General features: G+C 40.1%; 1 protein-coding gene across 4 annotated transcripts in view; it reads right to left on the bottom strand.

Annotated features, from left to right (window-relative positions):
* Ap2b1 (adaptor related protein complex 2 subunit beta 1) overlaps window positions 1-14,657 on the bottom strand; it is a 116,137-nt gene that overhangs the window by 80,763 nt on the left and 20,717 nt on the right. For all 4 annotated transcript variants that reach the window (XM_057774331.1, XM_057774334.1, XM_057774332.1 and 1 more), the window contains exons 5-6: window positions 13,100-13,345; window positions 1,330-1,520 (exon numbers count right to left, since the gene is read on the bottom strand). In XM_057774331.1, coding sequence (XP_057630314.1) covers window positions 1,330-1,520; window positions 13,100-13,345 — 437 coding nt within the window. The remainder of the gene's footprint in view (window positions 1-1,329; window positions 1,521-13,099; window positions 13,346-14,657) is intronic.

The raw sequence follows: 14,657 nt of genomic DNA, 5'->3' as shown, positions 1-14,657 counted from the left end.
AAAAAAATAAAACCCTGCCAAGTGTGGTATGCACAGCTTCAATTCCAGCTTTTGGGAAGCAATGGCAGATGAATCTCTGAGTTAGAGGCCATGATCCATACGGTAAGTTTGAGTCCAGTGGGGGCTACATATCGAGAGCCTGTCTCAAACAACAAACAAAACAAATATTGAGGCAGGAGGGTCACAAGTTTGCGGCTAGCTGAGGTTATATATGCATAGACCCTGACTGAAAACAAACAAAAACTATAGAGATGGAAGACATTCTCTTTATAGTCTATTACTCTAAACACCTGTCATTTCTTAGATCCTTCTAGTACCTCTGTTAGCAGTCATGAGTTATGACCTACGTTCCTGAATATCCACATTGTATAAACTTCTACCCCCTCAGAGTGAATGATATATGAGGTCCACAACTTTCGCCTGTTCTCTGTGGATCCTCACAGCCTAGCACAGAACCCAGCACTGAGCACGGGCTTAAGAAGTACTGCTGAGGGAACTAATGAGTGCAATGTCAATGGCCAACAGAAAACAAAATTCTTGGTAAAGTTCTCTCCAGAATATAACTGTACTTTCAATGATAGAAAGAAACTGCCAGCAGTCTTAGGTCCAGAGGGAGTCATTTCCCAGACAAGTGAAGAGAACTTACATTCTAGTAGCTTGGAAATCAGCTTCAGACAGGCAAGGAAGGTTCTTATCTACCATAATTAATATATGTCAACTTTAATGGAGAGTCAGCAATTCTTCAGAAGTACTTTGCCTAGACCAGTGCTTATATATACAACACGCTCAATTTAAAAATGGGTAGTAACTCCAACCTTGTAAACTGAAATGTACTTATGTGTTGATGCCATTTGCTAATAAAGTTCTGACAGTCAAGGAAATCTGCAACTGTAAGCGGTAAAGGACTGAGCGGAGCAATCAAGCTGTTCTCAAAAGCGCCAAATCAAGGGCAAGACACATCTGTGCTGCTGACTCTAAAACACTTATCTATTGTTCAGCTCCGTAACTAGTACGAAGAATCTAACAGAATAGACAGCATGTCATTACAAGGACAGACATAACTTTTGTTTACCAAATGACCAGGAATTGGGAAATGGGTGACAATATGATGGAGGTTTTGGCAGAAGTATAACAGAAACAACTAAATTCTTCTTGATGTGCTTTAGCACTTACAGTGTCCCTAACTCCAGTGAGAAAATATGCTGGGGATAGCAATGTCCCCTACATCCTCTGCCTTCCTCAGTCTGATAGCCTCTTATACTAGGAGCAGACATTAGACATTACTCAGTCAGGCAAGACCATCAGTTTATGTCCAGTAGACAGACTGACCTCTGGGCTTCCCGGTCATCTTTAGGGTTGTAATTAGACAGGCAGTCCAGGATGAAAATCTGGCCCCATTCAGTGCACTCATTTAGGGCTGTGAGCAGCTTATTGATATTCTGAGGGTTCAGATCAAGTAAGTTGCTGTTTGGGTGAGATTCACTGATCTCAGACAATGCCGCCACAGCGTTAGCCACCACCTGTGAAGGAACAGACAGTGACTTTAATATGCCAGACAACCAAAGCTACGACACACAAAAACCTTGGCAGGATCACTTCACAGCTCTCGATTCGCTCCTAAACATTTTACCCGGTTAGACAGAAATAAATGAACTGCTTTCAAAACATGCATTAAGCCACCAATGACAGTTTCTGAGTAGTCAGGCACTCCAGAATTAGAGTAATTCATCCATTAGTAGAGGCACGGATGATTCACTATGGAAACATTAACCACTGTAGCTGCACTCAAAACTGCAGCTAAAATCAAGACACAGCAATAGCTGTAAAAAAATGAAGCTAAACTGCTGGTGGTTCATACCTGCAATCTCAACACACGAGTGACTGAAACAAAAAGGATACTTCCAAGTTTGGGACTATTATGGGCTAGCTACAAAGTAAGCTCCAGGCCAACGTATGAACAATAGAATGAGACCTCACAAAAAAAAAAAAAAAAAAAAAAAAAGTCTAAAGTAAAATCTCAATAAATATTTGAATTGTGTAACGGAGAAAAATCTAGGCCAACGGCCAAATTATAAATGAATGTGGACAACAGGGAGGTGACATTGTCTGTTATTCAACATTACCACACACCTTAGAGTAAGTAAGTGTACTGGAAACCGTAATTCATGAGTACACAATTCTAGAAGAACACATAATCTCTATACCATGTGGTTTGTTCATCTGGAAATCAGGGAGAATTTAATCTACCTCATAAACTAATTTTAGCTTGAGGGTACAAGTTCAATTTTGTTATACATTAAGAAATATTTATGGGGCTGGAGAAGTTGGTCAGCAGCTCGGAGCACTGGCTGCTCCTCCCGAGGTCAATTTCCAGCACCCACATGGCAGCTCATAACTGTCTGTAACTCCAGTTTCAGGACACACTTGCACAGATGCAGGCAAAACATGAATGCACATAAAATAAAATAAATCATTAAATTAGATTTTTTTCCATGTTAGGCCTTTAATCCCAGCTTTTGGGATGCAGAATCAGGGCCTGGTCTACTGTGCTTGTTCCAGGACAGCTAGGGCTACAAAGAGAGACCTTGTTCTTAAAAACAAAAACAGAAATTCCACAATGCCCGAAACAAATTTAAGGTGGTAACATTACCATAATTCATCAGTAACAACAGGAAGGTTTTTTTGCACTAACATCAATCATCACGGTTTTTTTCTGTGCCTGGATGTTTCGTCTATATGGACATCTATACACCATGTATGTGCCTGGTGCCCTCAAAGGCCAGAAGAGATGCTGATCTCCTGGAACTGGAGTTACAGATGGTTGATAAGAATCAAACTCGGATCTTCTGGAAGAACAGCAACTGCTCTTAGCTGTTGAGCCATTTCTCTAGCCCACAATCACCCGTTCTTTAGTGAAGAATGTTCTTCACAGGGACATAGAAACTAATCATATATGTTACAGTTGATGAAATTGTAGACTCAATGAAATATAATATTTTAAATACATCCTCTTCTTTGAGATGGTGTGAAAAACTGTTGCCCTAGACAAGAAAGTACATTTGTGCCTTGATTCACTGATAGGAGAATATGTGTAGCTACAAAACAAGGTCAGTATTTTAAATAAAAATTAAAGATTATTTCTAATATAACTGATAAATGAATATTCAAAGTTATTTTAAAATTTCAAAAGCACTCATGAACACCACAATGAAAATATACCCAATGGTTCTGTACAGGTGAGTTTTAAAATATGTTTTACACTAAAATTCCATACATTAAGATTAGCATGGCTGACCATAAGTATTTCATAATTTAAAAAGAATCAAGAAGCCACCTTCAACAATACCTAAAAAAAATTCAATGGCATTGATGCATAGTCGAGTCTTACTAAAATCCCGACAAAAGCTTAAGAAACTGAGTTTTACAGTCATGTTAGCAAGACAGAAACACAACGGCTACAACCTAGCTATCAGTGTTATCATTCACATTACCTAGGTAATCGACAGATTATACTAATCATGAAATAAACAGGGAAAGTAAATATCCAAGAGAGAGTGATTTAATACATAGTACAATGTAGCAATAGCCATCATTATGTAGAAGATAAGGATGGCAGACAGAATACTCTTAAGCTATAATTTGGTGATGAGAACAAAAAGTCCCACAAGAAAAGAATCAAAGACTTGCTGAGTAAATATAATTAGACATTTCGCTGCCACAAAACAAATCTGACCTAATGTATCACCTATAATAACACATGTGAGCTTTTCTCAAAGGCTTTTGTTCATTCCATCCTTGTGCATGAGATTTAGTAAAACAGGAACGCATAAAGAATGAAACACTGCCTATCACCCCAGCATGGGAAGTGGAGGCAGGAGGATCAGTGGTTCAGGTCATCTTCTGTTACAGAAGTTTGAGGCTAGCCTGGGGTACGAGACCCTGTCCGCAAGCAAGCAAACAACCCCTAAACAAACAAAAATAATAATCATTCCCAGTAACTTCACATGCAGGGAAAATAACTTATTTCCCATGCATGATTGACCTTATTTTAGAATAAAAAAAATTAAAATGTCTTATGTCAACTGCTTATTTGACTACTATGCCAACACATTCAACCATGGTCATCAGTTTAAAAGAAACCTCCTACCATAATTACCATTTCTATCAATGCATCTTCCTCACCTCCACCATACGTGTGTGTGTGTGTGTGTGTGTGTGTGAGTGTTCATGTGTGCATGCATATGTGTACATGCATGAATGTGTTGTTTAAAGTTAAATAGGTTTGGTAATAGAAAAGAAAAGATGAGAACTGAGGAAGTAAAAATAAACACGGTGAGAACAGAAAGAGATTAAACACAATGAGGAGTTAGAATTCCCTCTTTACCATTACAGGCAATTAGAAGTTAAAGAAAGTGTGTCATGCTGGGCGGTGGTGGTGCACGCCTTTAATCCCAGCACTCGGGAGGCAGAGGCAGGAGGATCTCTGTGAGTTCGAGGCCAGCCTGGTCTAGAAGAGTTAGTTCCAGGATAGGAACCAAAAATTTACGGAGAAACCCTGTCTCAAAAAATCCCCCCCCCCCAAAAAAAAGAAAGTGTGTCATGCAACTAATGAAGGGTAAGTTCTGAGGCTTAAATAGCCAATGTCTACTTACTAACATATTAAAACAAGGAAGGAAATACTCAAAAGTCAGCTAATAAAAATAAACAGAAAGATCAGATCAGAGGACCAGGTTGAGCAAAGCCTGTGGGAGGGAAGAGGATACTGGTCAAGTCACCACCAAAGTGACAGGGCACATGAGACGCTCTTCCTCCCTGCACCAGACTTCCTGTTCCTCGGAAACCACCCAAGGCTGCTTCTAGCTCTTCACTGTCATCTTCCAATCAATTCAGACTCTTGGGTTTCCAGAATTACCCAAGACATGCTCATGGTGGAGAGCTTTACATTCTCACGTCAGTAGAGCGTGCGCCCACACGGTGATAAACCTGATGCCAGTCAATCACACTGAATATGGGGCAGATGAAGGAAAAGACTGAGTTCAAGTTGACAAGTGGGCAGCTGGTGTACACTAGGCCTCTTTTTTTGCCAATGCTTCTACAATTTTTTTGAAATAAAAATTTAAAGATAAAGTGATAAGTTAGAAATCACTTCTTCCCAAAGAACCTTCTCCAAAGAAGAACACACCACTGTAGGGACAGAGTGAGAAGTGCCCGAAGAGCAAGCTCAGCCAAGGTCAGCATCTCAGACGCGTGTCCCTCAGTCACAGTGTCACTCTGTATTGGAACTGTTAAGACAAGTCTAACATTTCCTCCCTAAGAAATGATCCTTTATCTTAGGAATGCTGCTGCAATCTCAGAAAGACTAGGAGCAAATAAGGGAAAAAAGAGTTCTAAAGGGAGTTTTTTTAAAAGTACATTTGCAGTCACATGTGGCAGCACACACCTGCAATCCCAGCATTCAGGATGTGGAGGCAGGAGAATTAGAAATTCAGGGCCAGTCTTAATTATATAAGCCTCTGATTCAAAACACCAAAGCAGGAGGGGAAAGAATATTATCAGTGGGGAGACTGAGCTTTCTGGACACACAAACCGATTTCTACAACGTTGGTATCTAGGACTGGAGAGATAGCTCAGCATTAATGGGCTGGTCTTCTGAGGACCCGAATCAGAATCCCAGCCACTCACATGGGTGCTCATTATCCTTCTGGCCTACACACACACACACACACACACACACACACACACACACACCTCACAGAACATGAAAGTAGAAGAAAGACTAACTGGGAAGAGGAAAGGGATAAATGAGAGAGGAGTGAGATGATAATGGTACTTATGGTCAAGATATATGACATATATGTATAAAAAGGAATTAATATAGGCCAATATAAACAAAATTTAGTCTAAATTTTATTTGAAAAGCTTTTAAAAATTAATGTACTCTTTTTGACAAGTTCACACATGCTTATAATGCATTTCCTGAAATTTTTCTTCCTAAGATTTATTTTATACATATGAATGTTTGCCAGCATGTATGTATACGTACCACATGCATGTATATTGCCTGTGAGGATCAGAAGAGGGCATCAGATCCCCTGGAACTGGAGCACGAAGACGCTGGGAATGGAACCCAGGTCCTCTCAGCCACCAAGTCATCTCATCGCCCCATCCTCTTATCTCCCTATCATGTCCTTTGGTTTTATCTCTTCAAATATTCTCAAAAGCTTTTAAAATACAGTTGCCATTAAAAGAGCAATCTTTCTAGAATTACTAAAACCATCACCACAGTACAATGAGAAATCCGTGTTCATCATTACTAAGATTTATTCTATACTAAGCTCACCATTAAGTGTTTTGAGAGTCTTTGTCTAAAGCTCAACACTATGAATAAGCATTTTGTTATTCCCATTTTGAAGATGAGGACACTAAAGCTTGGGGGAACACACAGCTAAGAAGGAGCAGATTCACGCATATTTCTCAGGTACACTGAGAAAATATGTTCTTTACTAATTGGTTTACACCTTATGGGAGGCTGGAGCAATGGAATGTAGTGGCATTTCACTTGTATTTTAATAAATAAAACTTGCCTGAGATCAGAAAAGTAAAACGGCCACACTGACCAGCGTTATGGACAAAGCAGCAATAACACACCTTTAATCCCAGTAGACTCACTATCTTGCCATAGAAACCAGGCGGTAGAGGTGCATGCCTTTAATCCCAGTCCTAGAGAGGATTATAAAACGGGAGGAGACAGCTCTCAGGCTCAGTCTCATTCTGAGATTCCTGGAGACAGGATCACTATTTTTGGACTGAGGTAGAGATAAGAGCCAGTGGATGGCTGTTTTGCCTTTTGGACCTTCAGGTTGAAGTTTTATTTATTAAAATACAAGTGAAATGCCACTACAATGGAAAATGGGTATTTCCCAGGGCTGCTGAGAGTGATAGAAGGCTTGGAAGATGGAGATCATGGGGGTTCTGTAGTAAACCAGAGGAGCTGAGAACTGAGCTCAACACCAAAGTGCAAAGCACACATGGTATCACTGCCAAGGGATCTCTCAAACCGTAGATCCTAATATAAATGTTAGCTGTAGAAAGAAAACCCAAGATACCAGAGAGCAAAAGCAAATTAAGCAAGGAAGAGACTAACATGGTCAAAACTCTAAGGAGCGCTCCATTCAAAAGCACACTTTTCCTGCAAACATACTCATCAAATGACGCTTCTAAAATTCTGGTATTTGTGAAAAAATCATGGACGCTGTTTTCCTGAAGCTCCCAGTATGTCTTCATCCTGAAGACAAGCTTACTTACAAAGTGGGCTAGTAAAATCCACAACTGAGCAAATGCTTAAAACTCTGATGCTATCACAAGATATTATTCTATCAAAATGCATGGATATTAAATTAATGTGAGCCGGGCGGTGGTGGCGCACGCCTTTAATCCCAGCACTCGGGAGGCAGAGGCAGGCGGATCTCTGTGAGTTCGAGACCAGCCTGGTCTACAAGAGCTAGTTCCAGGACAGGCTCCAAAACCACAGAGAAACCTTGTCTCAAAAAACCAAAAAAAAAAAAAAAAATAAAAAATAAATAAATTAATTAATTAATGTGGATGTTGATCTTGGCCTAATGTCTACTTCATAATTACAGTAGCAGCCACCTTCTGGCATATGACAGGTTCTTTAATGGGTACAGTTTAAAATCTCAATTAATACTCCCAACCTCTTCTTCTCCCACCCCCTTTTCCATGTAGTCTTGGCTGGCCAGAAACTTGTTATATAGATCATGGTAACCCCAAACTCACAGAAATCTGCCTGTCTCTGCCTCCCGAGTGCTTGGATTAAAGATATACATTAACTAGGCCTGGCCTAAGCTTTTTTATATTTAAATTTTTTTTATTATGTATGTGTATGTGTATGCACACACTCACATGTGAGTGTGGGGCCCTCAGAGGCAAGACAAGGGTGTAGGAGTCACCAGAGCTGGAGTTATAGGCAGTTATGATGGAGAAGCTGTCAAACTTGGAGAGCAACACACCCTCTTAACCATTGAGCCGTCTCTCTAGCCTGTAGACTCCCAACTCTTGAAGACAGTATCTCTCATTTTCCAGAAGAGGAACTAGGAAGATTAAGCAACATTAGCGTAACACTAGCACTAAACAGAGTCAAGAAATATTATCTCAAAGCTAGCCTTTCCTCTGGCAACTAGGACACTGAGAATCGGCTTTAAGTAAAGTAGTGAAATAACTACAGGAAAATGGGGTATTGTAGGAACCCCTAAAAATGACAGAAGGAAAAAAGTTCTATTACTTTTTTTTAATATTTATTTATTATGTATATAATATTCTGTCTGTGTATGTCTGCAGGCCAGAAGAGGGCACCAGACCTCATTATAGATGTTTGTGAGCCACCATGTGGTTGCTGGGAATTGAACTCAGGACCTTTGGAAGAGCAGGCAATGCTCTTAACCACTGAGCCATCTCTCCAGCCCAAAAGTTTTATTACTTTGGAAGAGCAGGCAATGCTCTTAACCACTGAGCCATCTCTCCAGCCCCAAAAGTTTTATTACTTATCGCAAGGCACAGCAATGCTAGTACTCAGAGCTGATCTGACTCCAAGCACTGTCGTTCCTGATTTCCACTGTATTCTCATACTAAGATTCTGGCCAGGTAGTGGCGGCACACGCCTTTAATCACAACACTTGAGAAGCTGAGGCCAACTGATCTCTGTAAATTCAAGACCAGACTTGTCTACAGAATGAGTTCCAGGACAGCCAGGGAGGTTACACTGAGCAACCCTGTCTTGAAGAGCCCCTCCACCCCTCAAAGGATTTGAAGTCATGCCTGTAAATGTCTGGTGCTTTTCTCTCTAGGAAGTCATTCTGAACTATAAGAACACTAAGGTGGGACTCTCATGTCCTTTAAGACATGGCGCAGTGCTGCCACCGTGTGGGACAGCCTGAGAAAAGGTGGAAGAAAATCACTCAAACACGGGACAAGGACTCATATCCACAATTAGAGTAAGAAGATGACTTTGTAGTAATTAATGGTGTACAGATAATTAAAGAATTTCATGTATTCAATTCTAAACCATTTTGAAAGATGAAAACACAACAGACCTAAAGCATGTGGGGTATGTATACATTTAAGCCTGTTTCTTCACATAAATCCATGAAGGTGGTGATCAGGAATACATTTGGGACTCGGAACCAGGCTGCAATCCTGGCTGCATTACAACTAGCCACATCCTATCGAGACAGCAGCCTCTGGAGGGCACATCTCTTGATCTGAAACATGGAAAGACTTCTGCTTCAGACAGACACAAAAACAAGTGAAATAGTTTACATAAAAGCACCCATCGTTGTGCCTAGCACACAGGCATTACAAATTAAATATTCTTTTTTTTTTTTTTTTATTTTTGAGACAGGGTTTCTCTGTAGCTTTTGGTTCCTGTCCTGGAACTAGCTCTTGTAGACCAGGCTGGCCTCAAACTCATAGAGATCCGCCTGCCTCTGCCTCCCAAGTGCTGGGATTAAAGGCAGAGGTCCTGAGTTCAATTCCCAGCAACCACATGGTGGCTCACAAACATCTATAGTGAAATCTGGTGCCCTCTTCTGGCCTGTAGGCATATATGCAGGCAGAACACTATATACATAATAAATAAATCTTTAAATATTCCTTTTTGAGAGAAATAAAAGCCTCAGAAGTTTCTGAGTTGTTTGAGCGAGTGTGCTACACGCCACCACTAGACCTTGAATGTCACTGTCGCTCATGCACTTGGTCTACTTGTTATTTGCATCTGATCCCACCAATAAAAGGAAAACCAGGGTGCTAATGCTAGCATTTACTTAAGGTTACTTTCCGGTAATTATAAATCAACAATAAAAGACAATAAGATGTGAAGAAAATGGTTTCTTTCAGTGGGAGAGGCCTCCCAGAATGTTTCCAATAAGCCTACGAAGTAACCTTAACTTATTTTCTATAAGTCTCCTCAAACATACTTGTAAAGACTCTTCAAATCACCTCTCCATTTGTTGTTATAAAAACAAGTTAAAAAGTGTCACCAACAGTCAGGAGTGATGGTAATCCCAGCCTTCAAGAGTCTGAGATGTTGAGACTGACAGTTCAAGGCTGGCCTAGGCTGCCTGATGAGTTCCAACACATTCTGGACTGAACAGTGAAAACAAACAATGACGACAACTCTTGGGGACATTGGTTTACCATGTATACTATATTAAGTTTAAATAGGAACCATCCATCAATGCCTGTTTAAATTACATACAACCAGGCAATGAAGGAAACAAGTAGGATTAGACTATATTGATAGTTATTTAACCTGGCAAAAATAAATAAATCCATTTATGATATTTGTGAAAGTACAAAGCACTGCATTTTAAAAAAAAATCAAGACTTCTCCTCTGCGGAGGAAGCTTAGATGAGGTGAGGTCAGCAAACTAGGCATGCATGCTGCCAGCTGACCTGATACAGATCTTCCAGGGTTACCTATTTCCTCACAAACAAACAAAAAACCTGATTGCTATGCTTTCCATTCCTCACACCCTAAAATTTAACAGGTTCCATATGGAAGAATTACATGAGTATAGAGGTGCCTTTTCCCCTCCAACCTAGAATTGCTTGTGGGAGTCAGAGTTTATTTTTTGCCTCAATCCATTCTTAGCTCCACTGAATATTTAATAGGTTTCCACAGGGTACAAGATATTCCGCCTATCTAGTTGGTGCTTAGAACTTTATCACCTCGTCTGTCCTTGGATAGAGAATTTCAAAGATGGTTGCTCAGAATGACAGAGTGAACCACCAACAATGGCAAAGGTACATTGGTACCAGCTAAGCAGTCCATTAAAACTGGCATTGCTAGGACTGGTGAGATGGCTTCGCACTAATGATGCTTAAAACCAAGAGACCAAGGACCTGAGTTTGATCCCTGGAACTCACATTGTAGGAAAAGAGAGCCACAGCACACCATGGCAATATTCACTTCAACACACACACATGCACACATGTGTGCACGCACACACACACACACACACACACACATGCAAAGTAATGTAAAAAGAAAAAAAAGTACAGCTATATAGACTCAATTCTTTATATAATTTTTTAAAAAGAGTGCCAGGTGGTACTGCATGGGAAAGTAAACCAAAAAGTGGAGTTCATCTTCTAATAGTGGTGATAACACCTTACTGGAAGTCATTGTTCAAGTTCTTCCACATCTACTCGTAATCCTGCAGAGTGGTTCAGCAGTCCCTGATTGATACTCAGCACGTGTGTACCTTTAAAAAGTGTATGTTACAAGCTTCATCCTTGGCCTTCTGTTACACTAGAAGGATAATGACGCCAAGGGCACGGAACAAGATGAACAAGCAAGACCTCAAAGCACAGACTGGAGCAGAGTTTTTGCCAGGAAAAGATGATACCTAATTCAGGAAAATTCCAACTCACTCTCCACTCATAAAAGTTTAATATGTTATAATATGTACTCACTCAAAAGTGGATATTAGACATAAAGCAAAGAATAAGCAACCTATAACCTGCAACCCCAGAGAACCTAGACAACAAAAAGGACCCTAAGAGAGACATACATGGATCCACCTAGGAAGGAGAGTGGAAGGGAAGAGAGGAGAGATGATGTGGGATTCCTCTTTGTATACTATAAATATGTCTTATTACCATTAGTTAATAAAGAAGCTGCTTTGGCCTATGGCAGGGCAGAATATAGTTAGGCAGGAAAACTAAACTGAATGCAGGCAGATGCCATGTCGCCACCAAAGGAGAAAGATTTAAGAACATTACTGGTAAATCACAGCCTTGGGGCGATACATAGATTAACAGAAATTGGTCAATTTAAGATGCAAGAACTAGTTAGGAATATACCTGAGACATTGGCCAAACAGTATTGTAATTAATATAGTTCCTGTGTGATTATTTGGGTCCAGATGGCCGGGATGTGAAAATACAGTCTCTAATTACAGCGAGGAAAGAAGGGGAGTGGGAAAAATGTATAGATCAATAAAAATAAATAAAAATTAACAACAACAAAAACATTACATTACTTTTCATCTTAATGTAATTCATCTTCAAAGAACTATTGTATCAGAAAAAAATTACTTAGCAGGGGTGGTGACCCATGCCCATGCTCAGACAAGACAGTGAAACCTTGTCTCAAAAAGAAAGAAAAAGTCAAAAAAGTCAAGCGTGGCAAACACCTGTAATCCCAGCACTTGAGAGGCAAGGGAGTTCAACACCAGCTACATAACAAGTTCGAAGCCATCCTAAATATATGAAGCCTTATTTCAACATACAAACAGAATGTTGGGGGATATACTTTAAGGAAAGTGGCCAATAATCTTCCATCTTCTCAGTGCCAATAGTTGGTAACCAATCACTCAGTTTAAATGAACTTAATTTAATAATAATTAATCTGTCATTTGGGACCTGATCTCCTTTCATTACATAAACAAAATATAAAGATGTCAAGAAGGAAATAAACTCCAGCTTTGAGATGGGCTTTAGCTTGGAAATAATACTTGCACAAGGTTCTGGGTTTAATCCTCAGCACTGCCAAAACCAAACAAAGCCAGGCGTGGTGGCGCACGCCTTTATCCCAGCACTTGGGAGGCAGAGGCAGGCGGATCTCTGTGAGTTCGAGACCAGCCTGGTCTACAAGAGCTAGTTCCAGGACAGGCTCTAAAACCACAGAGAAACCCTGTCTCGAAAAACCAAAAAAAAAAAAAAAAAAAAAAAAAACCCAAACAAATAAAAAAATTAAGCGTTATATTCTGGCTGCTAAATACACAGAACACAATCAAGTTTATCCTAGAGTTCTTTGAGAATACATTACAATAGTTGGTCAATAAAAATTATTTTGATTTAGTTTTAATTTCATGCAAGAAATCACCACAGATCACTATCTGAAAAACTAACTCTAAAAATAAAAACACCCAGGGATATGAAGTATACAATCTATATATTACACAAAACTATTTCCCACAACTACCCTGTGGTCAATGTCTCAAAGAAAACATGTACTAGGCACGCCTTGGAAAGGGCTCATTTTAAATGTTGCTCTCTTTATAAAAGCACAATGAATTACCATTGGATTTGAATCTGCTATGAGATCCCGCAGAGAATCCAGAAATCCCTGGTCTTCCACCATCTGGGCATTGATATCGTGGAGTTTTGCCACACAGACTGCTGCTGTTTTCCGAACATAGGGGTCTTCATCTTTCAAGCACTTGCGGAGGGGTTCACAGAGATATTCAGTAATTTTATCCACCCGTATACACCCCATGGTTCTAACTGCCAACGCTCGAATCAAAGGATTAGGATCTTCACAATCCTACCAAAGAAAAAAGAAAAAGCAACTGCATGAATACAAGATGATTACAAGTAAATGCTCCAGTTGACATAAACCTTGCAAGTTTCTAGTCTATTCTATATGAGCATCCAATCTCTCATGCTATCCCTTTCCTAAAGGTCTTAGTTGTCTACTCAAGAGCTTAGAAAAAAAAGTTGTTTTTTGTTTTTTAAAAAATTTATCAAGGCTGGAGAGGTGACTCAGAGGTTAAAAGTACTTGTTCTTGCAGAGGACCTAGATTTGATTCCCAGCACTCACATGGCAGCTCACAACCACCCATAACTCCAGTTCCAGGGGACCCAAGCACTGTGGGCACCAAGCATGTGCATGGTACACAAACACATGTAAACAAAACACTCACACACATTAAATAAATCTAATTTATACAACATTCTGTTTGTATGGCTTCATATATTTAGGATGGCTTCGAACTTGTTATGTAGCTGGTGTTGAACTCCCTTGCCTCTCAAGTGCTGGGATTACAGGTGTTTGCCACGCTTGACTTTTTTGACTTTTTCTTTCTTTTTGAGACAAGGTTTCACTGTCTTGTCTGAGCATGGGCATGGGTCACCACCCCTGCTAAGTAATTTTTTTCTGATACAATAGTTCTTTGAAGATGAATTACATTAAGAGATAATAAGTAATAAATCTAATTTATTTAATGTCACAAGAGGGTGTCAAAGCCCCTGGAGCTAGAGTTACAAGGGGTTATGAGCTACTGCATGTGGGTGCTGGGAACAGAACTTGGGTCCTCTGCAAGAGCAGCAAGTGCTCTTAACCACAAAGCCATCTCTCCAGCCCCAGAAAGAAATCTTTTAAGTGCTGCATACACACAATGAGGAAAGGTCCAACAGGACTCAATCTTACTAGGTACGAGTCTAGTAAGTCGGTGTGGCCACCCCTAGAACTATTAGTGAACTTGCCTAACAGAAATGACCCCCTCTCTTCTATTCTTGTTCAGGAAAAAAGACAGAGAATTGGAAAGGTTATGTCCCCTCCACTGTCAATCTGTAAGAACCAAGTAAAAAGAGAACACAATTGCAGGAGGCCTAGAGAACAAAACAAAGATGTGCTATGATCTGGCTGGGGCCTGACAGAAGCACACATCCAGCTAAGCAGCAAAGTGGACTTTCTGGGCTCCTCAGCAGCAAGCAGTCTCCTTTACAACAGAGTTCTTCCAAACAAAGCATTGGCAAAACACTGACAGAGAATAAATGTTCGTCTGTGTGTATACCTGCATGCCAGAAGAGGGCACCAGATCTCATTATAGATGGTTGTGAGCCAACATGTGGTT

This window comes from Chionomys nivalis, chromosome 7 (assembly GCF_950005125.1).
Source record: "Chionomys nivalis chromosome 7, mChiNiv1.1, whole genome shotgun sequence".
Lineage (NCBI taxonomy): Eukaryota > Metazoa > Chordata > Mammalia > Rodentia > Cricetidae > Chionomys > Chionomys nivalis.
The sequence above is the reverse complement of the archived record's forward strand: the minus strand, read 5'-3'. Positions and strand labels throughout refer to the sequence as shown.